At 37.6% G+C, this 14,136-nt stretch overlaps 1 protein-coding gene across 2 annotated transcripts; it reads left to right on the top strand.

Moving 5' to 3' along the window:
* Positions 1 to 46: 46 nt before the first annotated feature.
* Positions 47 to 13,296, top strand: ankrd13a (ankyrin repeat domain 13A). 2 transcript variants are annotated; one of them, XM_082170307.1, is made up of 15 exons: positions 47 to 632; positions 1,983 to 2,118; positions 2,470 to 2,594; positions 4,415 to 4,460; positions 4,574 to 4,717; positions 4,926 to 5,115; positions 5,813 to 5,879; positions 6,070 to 6,151; positions 6,800 to 6,861; positions 7,725 to 7,855; positions 8,736 to 8,893; positions 9,295 to 9,435; positions 9,925 to 10,100; positions 10,186 to 10,247; positions 11,402 to 13,296. In XM_082170307.1, the coding sequence occupies exons 1-15, from the start codon at positions 525 to 527 to the stop codon at positions 11,595 to 11,597; spliced, it is 1,824 nt and encodes a 607-aa protein (XP_082026433.1). In that variant the 5' UTR covers positions 47 to 524; the 3' UTR covers positions 11,598 to 13,296. The 2 variants fall into 2 exon arrangements, with proteins under 2 accessions (XP_082026433.1, XP_082026432.1); XM_082170306.1 differs by having other exon boundaries at positions 48 to 632; positions 9,913 to 10,100.
* Positions 13,297 to 14,136: the final 840 nt, after the last annotated feature.

The following is a 14,136-nucleotide window of genomic DNA, read 5'->3' as shown; positions in this document are numbered from 1 at the left end:
CGAACTAAGATTACGCAAAATTCACTCGCTGACTTAACAGAATTTAGCCATATTTTATAACACGACCACCCCTCCTTCATATGGAATGGTTTAGTCTGGCGTTGGGCTTGTCAATTTTATTTAGAAAAAATAATAATTTATCCTTTACGATTTTGTGACAGAGCATATATAGCTAATTAGGCTCTTATCGACCATTTTATGTTGAGAACATTATTTATAAATACAACTAAATGTAAAAAGGTTTGGGGGAACAGTTTTTCAAATGACTGGATACACCCCTACCCAAATAGTTTCAACCTGCCACTTCCTTGTTTTTCAAAAGTTTATTTTGAAAAAAGTTGGTTGCGTTTTCGGTGTCTCCTTTGCTTAGGCGTCTTCATCTGTTTAATAGCCAGAGTCTCTGTATATTTATGGATTAAATGGATTAAACGCATGAAGAGATTTGATGGTTCATGACAGTAGCTAGCTCGAAGGCTGGCTCTTGATTTCGGAGGCTGAGGCACGGAGAGTTTGTTCGAGCCAGAATGTTATCCGCCACCGCTGCCAGCGTCGAGGATTTCAGCCTCAGGTTTCCACTGCATATCCTGGTGTGGGAGAATGATTACAGGAAGCTGGAAAAAGAGCTACAGACGGTATGTGTTAGAGATCCGCAAATACTGCTGATGTCTGTACACTCTATGAAGCTAATGGTCAAATGAATCAATGATTTGACCGCTGAGAGATTTCTTCCTCCTGTGGATGTCATGACATACTTGTCATGTATTTAATAATCTAATGAAATTGGACTTGGTGCATTATTGGATCTTACTGCAAAATGCTTCATCAGCTTGCAATCCACTTGTTAGCCACAGCCCTGCTGTTTTGCATTGCACTGGAGAGCTGGTGAGCTCATCTTAATAACAGTAGAGATTCATTGTACTGCACCATGCTATAGTTGTGCTTTTTAAATTGAGTTCCGTGGAAAACTTTAGAGAAATTCAATGTAAAAATAAGATAAAACATTTGATAATAATTAATAACTCTAAGAGTACTGCAGTTGGTAGAAAAAACTAACGAAACTAAATAATATTTTACATATAACATTCATTTTTCACAGTATAAATGGGGTCTTTATACATTTAAATACATAGATGGATTTTAAATTTTATGATGGGTGGTCCCTCACGTGAGGATGATCATATTTGTGGGTACAGTGGGGAAAATAATAACAATATTTGATCCCCTGCTGATTTTGTAAGTTTGCCCACTTACAAAGAAATGAAGGGTCTATAATTTTTATTGTAGGTTTATTTTAATGGATAGAGACAGAATATCAACCAAAAAATCCAGAAAAACACATTATATAAAGGTTGTAATTAAATTGATTAGCATTTGATCGAGTGAAATAAGTATTTTGTCCCCTACCAACCAGCAAGAATTCTGCCTCCCACAGATTGGTTATGTGCCCATGTGGAACACAGATTAGCCCTGTCACAGTGTCACTTTAAGAACGTACCCCTAATGTCCTAATGTCAGTGGACACCTGTCCACAGAATCTGTATCTTCAATTCCAACCTCTCCTCCACCACCATGGGCAAGACCAAAGAGCTGTCACACGTCAGGGACCAGATTGTAGACCTTTATATAATGTGTTTTTTGTGGATTTTTTTTTTGATATTCTGTCTCTATCCGTTAAAATAAACCTACCATAAAAATTATAGACCCTTCATTTCTTTGTAAGTGGGCAAATGCACAAAATCAGCAGGAGATCAAATAAATATTTTCCCCACTGTATGTGGCATCTAAAAGATTGAAAACCCCATGCTGTAGGTGACAGATAAATCCGACATCATGACATCGTTTCACAGGAAGAGGGTCTAATATTCTGGTTAATTACAGTTGCGTTCTCCCCACCCATAAGCCATGCAGCAATGCTTATGATTTTTGACCCTTTTCAGTTTCCTCCATAAGATATGAACCATCTGTGTTTACACTGCTTTCAGAGTTACATTGAAGAGGTTGATCCCCGGGGCCGGACCCCTCTGCACCTGGCCGTCTCACTTGGGCACTTGGAGTCCGTGAGAGTGCTGCTCAGACACGGCGCGGATGTTTCCAAAGAAAATGCCAAACATTGGACAGGTGAGAATGAAGCCATAGCCGTTTGAAGACATAGCAGTCTTCAAAGTAAACAGCATTGGCTCTCACAAGAATGCCATTAGAACTATTACCACCACCACTTCCTCGGCTTGTGTCATCAGTGGGTTTTCCAGCCAGTGAAAGTGTTTAGTACCTCTGTTTCAGCTTTTCCGAGATGCAGCAAGCATTAGATATACTCTAATAATCACTTCCTTACTGGTCATTAGTCATTTTTGTCATATGTGATTTATAGTGCACTGTATAGTAGTGCTAGACTAGTATGTTTACCTTTCCATTAGAAGTATATATCCTTGGGTAAGCATAAATAGGTCATATATCTTGTTGTCTGTACAGTGCTGCAGGAAGCGGTTAGCACAGGAGATCCTGAGATGGTGCAGCTGGTGCTCCAGCGGCGAGATTTTGTCAAAGCCTCCACTGCGCTGGGTGGCGTTCCAGAGCTACTGTGCAAGATCCGAGAGGTGCGTCTGTCATTTGATCCTGTTTATTATTTTTGTGAATTTAATGGATTAGAAAGCGATGCATAAGGATGTAGTGTAACGCCAAATTATTATTTTTTCCGATGTGTTAACAACTTAGTGTTAACTAATAATTGTTGCAAACTGGTACTACCAACAAAATATTAGTGCATTCCTGGAACTGGGCGTCGTTACACTATATCCTTATGCATCGCTTTCTGCCAGGACTTTTACGTGCTTTTCCCAAATTACTGAAGTGACGTCGACGTCCGGGTTAGCAGTAGCATGAGCCGTAAGGCAAGTGTTATTTAAAACTGTACTCACAAACTTTCCAATGCCTCGTTTTATGAGTACAGAACCTATTTGTACTACTGTAGAAGTTTGGTACAATTCTGGGCATTATTAGTGGGGTAATTTACGAGATACATCATAGGATTCATTAGCGCCTGCTATAAGCCATCCGATTGATATCTCTAAATAAGCTCTAACTTTAATAATGTTCGACCAAGGGAAAAAAGGCTTCTTGGGGGGTGTTTGGCTCGAGGTCATGGTGCAAAGGACCCTAGGTTGATTTTACTCCGAACCATCCCTTTAATATAAGCGGTCAAGTTTTATCAATTTAATGCAATTTCCTAAAACAAATCTTACTGACTCTGACCCCAAGTTTTTGAATGGTAGTGTGTAAATGATATTATGCTTTTGCCATTGGTTTAGCTACATGGCCATTACAAAACCCTTTCTGCGTGTTAACATCAAAGGCATATTGTTTTATTCTTTCAGCAATCAGACTTTTTTCATTTGGCACAGGCATTTTCTAAGCTCAAATATTGTAACTTTTGCTTTCACTTTTCACTGTGCACTGCATATGCTTTCATGCTACCGAACAACCTCATAAAATTCCCCTTCTGTGGTGCTATTTGCAACACTTTTTATATGGCAGTGACACATGACGCTTTTGTTGAAGCCAGCCGTGGCTCGTCTGTAAGGACATAGAAACTAGCTCAATAATAAATTGTAAATGTGTTAAGCATTCTGCATTATCTGCAACAAATATTTTTGGGATTTTCTAGACTATTTTTAGTCATAAAGTGAGCAGGATGTATTAAATTTGAACGTATAGCTTCAGCAGTAATGTATTATGATACTAAGCTGGGCAGAGAGTGCCTGACCTCTGCACAGCTCTACAGCGCCCAACAAGTTTCCAATGTAAATCTGTGCTGAAAAATGGAACTGTGGCGCGCTCTAATAGAGAGCCCTTACGTAACCTCGCTCCAGACTAAGACGATATCAATCAGCTTTAGCTATATGTATATTAGTCTGCATCAGGTCAGTAACTAGTTGGCTTTTCTGTTCGTCCTATGTGGAGTAGCATGTCAAATTAATGAAAGTATAAATCCTGTAGTTTAAACATGCTCATATAAATAGCCTTTATATAGTTCTGCTGTGTTTGTTTAAAGTTTGTTCTGAGAATAGACATGACTTTGTTTTCCTCACCGGAATTCCTCCACTTCCAACATTCCGAGGCAATAAATAATACGTTAAGTCAATACTAAGATAGCATTCTATACGTGTGTCATGTGTACTTAAAGCTTGTCAATCAACATTAGAACTCCACCCTAAGGCTGAATAACGCCTCTGCCAAGAGTGTTATGCATGTGTTCAGCAATTAGAATATAAATCTTACAAAATGTCTATCATAAACTAGAGCTAAGACCCAGAATCCGCCTTACCTAAATTTAGTCCTAAATTTAGTACGTTTAAAAAAGCCCTGATGTAAGTCATGTGAAAGGGCCTGAAGTGTAATGAACCTCTTTTTATCCCAGTCTCCAGATTTCTACATGGAGATGAAGTGGGAGTTTACTAGCTGGAGTAAGTGCTCTTTTCTATTTTTTTTTATTTTTTTTCTCTCCTCTCATGAATCCTTATGACTTTTTTTCTAGGACGTTGAATGATCCTCATCTTGTGCTTCTTTCTCACTCCAGTTCCTCTGGTATCCCGCGTGTGTCCCAGCGACGTGTGCAGAATCTGGAAGAGTGGGGCCTGTCTGAGAGTGGACACCACCCTGCTGGGCTTTGACAACATGACCTGGATCAGAGGAAGAAGAAGCTATATCTTCAGAGAAGAGAGTTAGTTATTCTCTCTGACTGTCTAGTCTAGTTCACCCATCTGTAGTTTACACATTAATTTGGTGGTGGGGCTCTAGCAAATGTGCTGTGAATTCTTCTGAAGCCTACACGAAGTTCACATTTGTATGTTCACCAGTGAACTTTGCATGAGGATGAATAATATGCCTGATGTTTATTTGTGATTGATCAGTAACGTGTGTTCTCACAGACAACTGCACTGAGCTGATGGAAGTTAATCACGAGGACGAGGTGGTGGACACGGAGCGCTTTGATCTCTCCCGCGAGATCGAGGATGTCACTCTGGACTCCATGCAGCCCGCTGAACAGGAAGTTGCCAAGAGGCTGACAACACCTATTGTTAACACATATCTGGACACAAGGGACATTGCGTTTGAGAGGTATGGCCACGTATATACTATCAACTTTTAATAAATGTACTGCTGTTCAAAAGATTAGGGTCAGTTAGACTTTTTAATGTTTTTGAAAGAAGTCTCTTCTGCTCACCAATGCTGCATTTATTCGAAATACAGTAAAAACCGTAATATTGTGAAATATTATTACATTGTAAAATAACTGCTTTCTATTTTTTTTTATGTAACTGTTTTCTACTTTCCTGTGATGGCAAAGCTGAATTTTCAACATCATTACTCCAGTCTTTAGTGTCACATGATCCTTCAGAAATCAATCTAATATGCTGATTTAGTGCTCAGGAAACATTTCTTATTATTATCAATGTTGAAAACAGTTGTGCTGCTTAATATTTTTGGTCAAATCATCATGTTTTTCAAGATTATTTGATGAATCAGATGTTCAGAAGAAATGTTTTTGTAACATTGTTAGTGTCTTTACTGTAATTTTTTTAAAAGCAATTTAATGCATCCTTGCTGGAAAAAAGTGTTAATTTCATTCAATTAAAATCTTACTGACCCCAAACTTTTTAACAATAGTGTATATGAAAATATATGGATTGAATAATTGAATATTTTTGAACATTGACTCAAACTGATTTAATTAATTGAAATTGAACTCTTAACACCATTTTTGTTGCTGAAGTTTAAATCAAAGATGCTATTAAAACATTAATTCTGTGCTCAGGTCTAAATCCGGTATCTGGGGATGGAGGTCAGACAGAACAGAAGTAGTAAATGGATTTGAAGCCAAGGTGAGCCATCAACCAGCCGTTTATGAGCTATAATACCATTAAGAATCATTGGAAGGAGAAAATTTGCTCTTTTAGAATTACAGATACTCCAAAGTGTTAATCTTCAGAAACATCAGACTCTCTTTTTAGAGTAGTGAGTTATAGAATAAGGCAGTCTTTGTCCTGTGGGTGATGATGCTGCTTTTGGCAGGTTTTTTCAGTGAACAATGTGAACGTTGTGATTCGCACCAGGACGGAGCACCTCACAGACGAGGAGAAGGCCAGGATAAAAAGTAATTAACCCACTTTAAGATTTACACTATATATATCATACCCCTTTTCCACCAAAATGGTGTTGATGCTCGACCGGGAAACTGCTAATCTCTCTCAAAACCGACCTATGTTTCCACATGAACTGTGACTTAATTGATGTTATTAGAGTACATAACCAGCACACAAACAATCTAGCACACCACAGTCTTTGTTTAACCAGTGTAACGTAAAGTATTTTGATTCAGCGTGTTTATGCAATCACAAGCTGCTTTTGATGGAATGTGCTAAAGTTATAACAATCAATTTACACATATTGAATAGACGGACAGAGAAAATTAAGTGGAGCAGCTGTGCGGAGTGACAAACATTTTAACAAAATGTCTGTCATTTGAACACGCGACTATCACCGCATTTGTGTTTCCGCTGTAAACCGATTTGAGGAGCAGTCTAATCTAGATCTAGTCCCCTGGCCTCTGACATTATCAGTTTCAGGTTGTAGGGATCAGTTTGAAGCCTGTAATTGCTTTTCCGCCAATGAAAGCACATGGAATTGTTCCACATTGGGATCCAGCACCCTGTCGGTGGTAAAGAGTCAATAGGCTGTTCCCTGCAGTTCTCTGTTATGTTAACTGATTAATATCAATTTCTGATGCTTTTGATCTCTACAGGTGAAAGGAATGTTCTGGAATCTTTACTCGGCACCGTAGAACAACAGATCGGTGCTCAAGGGGTAAGACGAGCACACGAAGCAGACACTGAATTTATTTTCTTCTTAACTGTTTAGACTCTTCAGCCACACTTAAGAATGTATGTCTGTCATTAAATTGGATGCAAAATATCAAACCAAGTGTCATTTTCTCCGAAATAACTTAATAATTCTAAGACATTTTAGAAATGAGTTTTAATCAACAGGTCTCAAGGTGATTTTTAGTGGGTCTATGAATCCTTTCTTCTCTAGTTCATCACATTAACTATGAACATGTTCCAAATACTTTGTGTATATTTTGAATAGTATCTATTGATTTGTAATTTGAAACCTAACAAACTTCCTTTTGTGGATTGTTATGCTTAATGTGTGCTTGTGCCATCTTTCTTTGAAAAAATATATCTTGGTTTGATGCTTTATCTAATTCAGTGACATTTATATTTCCATGTGGCTTAAAGTCAACGTGAAACAGAAGGTCTGATAGTCTTTTCTTCCCTATTGTGATGTATGTCCGAGTAAACAACATGGTTACGACGAAATGTAGAGCGAGACTTGATTTTGTCAATCGGAAATTGATTGGATGGTTGTGGTTTGCTATTGCTAAGATCTCATGTGAGTGACAGGTTATCCCGCCCTCGCGACATTAAACACATCATCAGAGAAGAGATATTGCTGCAAGAGAGGAGTTATTTTGATTAAAGATGATGGGGACACAGGATGTGCATTTGAAAACATTGATAATAAATACTGCAATATTTCATTAAGAAATAAGAATTGTCAGTTTTGATTTCATGGTGACTTTAAGTGTCTCCCAGTGTTTTTTGCGACCACTGTATTTTACAAAACTGGAAGGATTCTGTATTTTGTGTTTCCATGTATGATTACAGGACATGACTATGGAGTTTGCCACTGCCACAAACCCCACAGCTATTACTCCAGAGGAGTACTTTAACCCCAACTTCGACCTGCAGGGTAGAGATATTGGTCGACCCTTTGAGCTCACCATCAGAACACAGAAGTAAGACAGGACATTCACTCAACCTCAAAAAAAAAAAAAAAATGTGTGTGTATGTAAATGTATATACATACATATACACTGCCCAGCCAAATATAAGGTTGCGGTTTGGATTTAAATAGGCAAATGCTTAAGAGTCAATGATTGGATCGTTATTTCAGTGATTATTATGATTCTAGCATATTTTATGTTTGGCAACAGTTCTTCTGACCCTAATTGATGGTGTGTGTAGCTTTTCATTTCTTAAACAAGACATTTTCACACATGAATTGGCACCAATCCAGACCTTAATTTCATTGAAAGTCTTTGGGATGTTCTGGAGGAGTCTTTACAGAGTGCTGGACTCTTGCATTGTCAATACAAGATCTTGACCAAAATTCGATGTACCTCTTTAAGAAATGAAAAGCTACACACACCATCAATTAGGGTTAGAAGAACTGTTGCCAAACATAAAACATGCTAGAATCATAATATCTCACTGAAATAATGATCCAGGTGCATCTATTTTTGGTCAAGATCTTGTAATGACAGTGCAAGAGTCCAGCACTCTGTACACTCCATCAATCAGGGTTAGAAGAACTGTTACCAAACATATAACATGCTAGAAACATGGTAATCACTGCAATTATGATCCAATTATTGACTCTTAAGCATATTTATTTATTTAGTACATATGCTGACACAAAATAAATAAATTATATATGCACACTCTGCTGTATAATTTATTTTAGAAAAAGTCTCTAATGCTCACCCAAGGCTGCATTTATTTGATGAAAAAGTTACATTGTGAAATTACAATCTTGCTGACCTCAATCTTTTGAGTTCGTGTGTGTGTGTGTGTTGAATTGAAGCAATGGTTTGAGTTTTTGTGATCCTTTCTCAGGTTTAAAGGCACCCTGTGGATGAGCGAGGAGCATCCTCTGTCTCTGGTGGAGCAGGTCACTCCCATCATTGACCTGATGGCTCGCACCAGCACTCACTTTGCCCGACTCAAGGACTTCATCAACCTCAGGTTTCCCCCTGGCTTTCCTGTGAAGATCGGTGAGTGGAAGAATGAAAAAGAGGAACAAAGCCCTACTCCTCAGTTCTGAAATTAAACCCTGTCCAGCATAAAATTTGCATTTGTAATGTTATGCTTCAGCTTGAATATTAACTTATCTAACCTGCAACAAAACTGCAAGTACACTTTTAAAAGTCAACTAAACGTTTGCAAATTATGTATGGAAGATGGTTTAGTATTAACTAATCTAACTATTTTTCAAGACTGCTTTAACGTTTCAAGCCTGAACGTAGGGGTTGTCTTTAAAGAAAACTTTGTAAAACATTTCTGCCTAAATTTTGGTAGTCAGACAGAGAATACAGATATAAATTTTGTATATTGCTTGTGTGAATGGCTTCAATATAACTAGATCATGGGTTCTATTTCTGTTGTGTTCCTACAGAAATCCCACTGTTCCATGTGTTGAATGCCCGCATCACGTTTGGAAACGTCAACAAGTGCAGTACAGATGAGCCTCTGGACACCAACCAATCAGCTTCTACACCCACACCTACAGAAGAGAAGTGTGACAACCAGGCTTCAGGTTTGGAAATAGATTGATTTATTCCTCGTCTGTTTGAATAACTTTTAAAGGGATAGTTCAACCAAACATTCTGTCATCATTTACTCACCCTCAAGTTGTTCCAAACCTATATGAATTTCTTTCTTCTGCTGAACACAAAAGAAGATATTTTGAAGAATATGTTTAACCTAACAGTTGATGGGCCCCATTGACTATGAAAAACTGACTATGGAAGTCAATGGGGTTCATCAACTGTTTGGTCACTGACATTCTTATCATCTTTTGTGTTCAACAAAAGAACAAAATTCATTCAGGTTTCAAGAACTTGAGGGTGAGTAAATGATGATGGAATTTACATTTTTTGGGTGAACTATCCCTTAAACTGTACCAATCACAAACCATTTCAAGCACTTCACCTCATATTAAGAATGAGTTATCTGGATTGATCAAGCAGGGAAATGTTCTAACATGTTGTATTTTTCACTAAATGTTGTTTAGTTGCTCTTGCAGAACCTGCTCAATTCGAGGTGTGTCCGTCTGTGTTCGTGGCACCTTCACACTATCACCACCGAGGAGGCTACCGCCACACCAACACACGCCATTACAACCCAGTACACCATGATGAAGAGCTGCTCCAGTACGCCATTCACCAGAGCCTGCTTGAGTCCAGTGCACTTAATTCACAGGTCAGGAAGCTTCCTGTGACTGTATTTTGTACAATTCTTGATGTCGTCTGTCTCTAATATGCAGTCTGGTGGGTCTTTTTTGCAGGAAACTTTGAGTGATTCTGATGGACAGGCGACACAATCCATGATGAACCGGTTGAGTGATGGGTAATTTCTACATTATATGTCCAGTCTTTTGTTCTGGGGCAAATAGAGTTAACACATATTTACACAGTAATTTACACATACAGGGGTGCGTTTCCCAAAAGCATCGTTAGCCAACTATGTTCGCAAGTTCTGTCGTTATCGGCATAGTTCAACGAGTCTGTGTTTCTCGAAACCATCGTTCCAACGAACATTCGCAAACAGCATTGCAAAGTTGTGTGGTTGGAACGACAGCTCTCGACCTGAGGTTAGAAGCATAGTTTCTTGTTTGCATGAATAAATCCTTATCTTGAGCAAAATAAGCAAGCTAACATTCAGTACAATCTATTATTATTTAATTTAGAATACATACAAATGTCATTTAGCTTTCTTTTAGTTTGGCAAGAGATTTAAAGCACCGTTTTTGAAGAGTGCGCATGTGCACTAGGACTTAAGAACGAGCCTATGATTGAATCTGGAAATAAAGCAAAATAACTGAGAAAAATTATAAATAGTCCTCAGATGCCATGTCCGTAATTTATAGCAAAACATCTAGCATTAATTCGATATCAAACAGATTCATTAAAAGTAGTTCAACTCCAACACCCGCGTGACATCATAAACCAACGTGGTTGCACGACCAATTTACGGCAATACGGTTTCGGGAAACAGTCGTGAGTTGTGACTACCTAGTTGATTTCTTCAACGATGCTTTGTACTATGGTAGTCAAGCAGCGAGTTACGTCGTTGTACGGGAAACGCACCCCTGATCAAGAGTTTTGAGGTTGGTGGGGTTTTTTTTAAAGAAATACATAAATCAATACTTTTATGATGTTACAAATATTTTCTATCTAAAAAAAAATAATTTCTGACATCCTGAAACATGTCACACTTTTTCACAAAAACATTAAGCGGCACAACTGTTTTCAACATTGATAATAAGTCATGTTTCTTGAGCACCAAATCATCATATTAGAATGCATTCTAAATGATCATGTGACTCTGAAGACTGGAGTAATGATGCTGAAAACTCAGCTTTGCCATCACAGGAATAAATTGTAAACAGTAGTCTAGTTAGCAGAAGAAAAGTATAGGTAGGGTGATTTTTCTAAGTGCTCTGTTCATTCCTGTGTACATTTTCTTAAATTGTGTTGTTATGTTCTGTTACATAACCACAGGTCTGAGTCTGAGGGAGTGTTAGTAGACCTCAGTGACACCACAACCTCCAGCTCTGTCTCCACCTCCAGCCCCGACACTGACCTGCGATTGGCCATGGAGCTTTCGGCCCGGGCACAAGAGGAGGAAGAAAAGAGAAGGAAAGAAGAAGAGGAGGAATTAGAGAGGATTTTGCAACTCTCCTTAATGGAAAAGTGACGGAGTAAGATGAGGGAAGGAAAGACAAAGGGAGTTCCTGTTATTGCCATAACCATTAAAACCTTTTTATTTATACCTTTCTTCAGATTCACGCAGCTCTCTGTTGCCACTGACATACGACTACACTTAGTTATTCAGTTTGGAGCCGACATCTGTAAGGTTCTGCTTCCTTATCCCAAAAAAAAGCAAATTTTTTTCATGCTTTCCGCTTTCTTTCCCTCGTTTAAAGATGTATTTTATAAGAAATCAGTGCTGCTTTTTTAATATTATGTGGTAGAAAGGTTGTGATGTCCTTGACAGTCCAAACATGAAACTATGTGAGTTTGTACATCTTGACAGTAATGACTAGATACATTTTTTGTTTGTTTTGATAGAAAGGAAGTTTTTTTTTGCATTAACATTAGCTTTAGGTTTATATTAATACTATATCTCAGGGTTAAACTGATCACCAGTCATTGGTTTCTTTAAAACCATTTTATACACAGCCAAGGAAAGTGAAAGAAATGAATGTTTTACACAAAGCAGTAGGACAGTACCATTCTTAACCCCCCGTGCGCTTTTGTCATTAGACCACTTCTGACTGAAGCATCTGTACTGTAAAGGCAATAAATCCACACCATTGTGCCTCGCTGGAGTAAGAGGCACTCATACAGACCGGAGTATTCCCGAAAGGGGCTGTCCGATGTAAGCCAATACGCCTCAAGCTTTTAGTCTGCCTAATTTGTAAAATGATACAATAAAACCGCTTGGATCGCCAAAAGTATGTTGTAATGCAAAGCATGAATGTGGCAGTCCTGGGTCACTTTTTCTGGCACCAACCAAACCTCATGCTACACTAAAGGACTAGGGGAATGTGTGACGAGAAAACCAGCTGTTATTGTTTCGGAAGGTGACGTGGAAATGTGTGCGGTTGGACAGCATTGTTTGCTGACTGAGGTTCTGAGAAAGGTGATAACTGATAAACGTGGAAGAACCTGCCCTGCTCTGTTTGGGAATCTTTAGGGAATCTCATGCTGTTCCTTCCTCTTGTAGCTGACAGTGCTATTTATTTTGTTGAATTTTTTTTTATTTTTTTTGTCTTGATTGTTCTTTTGTTGACTCCTTCCTGTAAGTGTTTTTAAAGCCTTGTGAGGCTCGAAAGACATTGACTTACAGCTTGCAGTATCTCTCTCACTACTTTTTGTATGAACCAGTGTGCTTGAACTGATTTTAACTATATCTGTCACCTCATCATTTTTTTTTACATTTATATTGCTTTATTCTTCCTTTAGCAAACAAGGATCTGAGGCCACAATCTTGCATTTATAATAGGGATGTTGTAATAACAAGACATTGATTTTAGTTTCCTGATTATATTCTTATTCTGAATTAATAACAGCCTAGAATAAATCAAATGTTCTGGCTGCAATTATCCACACATCGTTATTTTCATTCTTTATTTAAAACCTAATTTAACTTTTGGTATTTGGGTATAAGTCTTAACTAACTAATTGCCAAAATGTTTAATGGTCTTTACCGGATCAGGGTTAGTGTTGGGTTGATTCTCGGTTAATTGTCATTGCTGCAAAATGCAAGTTTAAAGTATCCTGTTTGAGCATGTTGAAGAAATCCTGAAGGCATTTGTAAACTGTGATGTATGTTTGACACACACACACACACACACAAATTTGTTTTTACTTTAATAAAAGCACTTTATTGACTTTATGGCGCTTCATTAACTATGACAGCTGCATGGACATGGAAAATCAAATAATAAAGGCATAAAAGCTATTAAGTTGATCAGATCCATTTTAATACATTTTCATAAAAACCAAGTGTTTTTTTACTTACTAATTTTTTACTAAGTAATTTTTACTTTGGTTCTGAGTGAAACATGTCTGAAACTTTGAACGTATAGTTTTGATGGCAACATATATTAATGAAATGGTTATTTGTTATACTTATTTTTAGTTATTTACACGTTTGTCTTAAGATTCATGCTGCTCTGTTTTTTTAATATGATCATTTCAAATCTATCAATTTATTTAACTTTTATTTCAGGAAAATCTATCCATCTCCTGTGCCTCATGAATTTTATTAAACAAACCAACAGATGGCACTGTTCTGGTGTGTACCAACTGTCGTCTTCTTTTTTTTTTTTTCTTGAATGCTTTTTAATATCTTTTGTGAAAAATGTATCCATCACGAATATTCTTAATGGAAAGTGTGTTAATGGTATTTCTGGTTCTGTTTTCCTTCGCACAGTCAACCAAAATGATTGACTTTGCTCTATTTGAGTAGTACGGATAGTCGGGGCTAGTTGTAACACCCATGTTTTAAATATTTCCACACATGCTAGCATGACGAAACTTAGTGTATTTACTAGTTGCCATATCAACACTATATAGAGAGAAAAAATGCGCCAAAATTCAGAAATTCTTTGGAAGATATCACTGAACATGTATTTAACCATAGCAAAAGTACATTTCTATGTTAATTTTTATGTTTGGTGTTTATTTTAAATGAGTCAAATCTGATATTATTTTAATCTCCAATATGT

Source organism: Leuciscus leuciscus, assembly GCF_965113295.1.
Source record: "Leuciscus leuciscus genome assembly, chromosome: 5".
In the NCBI taxonomy this organism is placed as follows: domain Eukaryota; kingdom Metazoa; phylum Chordata; class Actinopteri; order Cypriniformes; family Leuciscidae; genus Leuciscus; species Leuciscus leuciscus.
The sequence above is the reverse complement of the archived record's forward strand: the minus strand, read 5'-3'. Positions and strand labels throughout refer to the sequence as shown.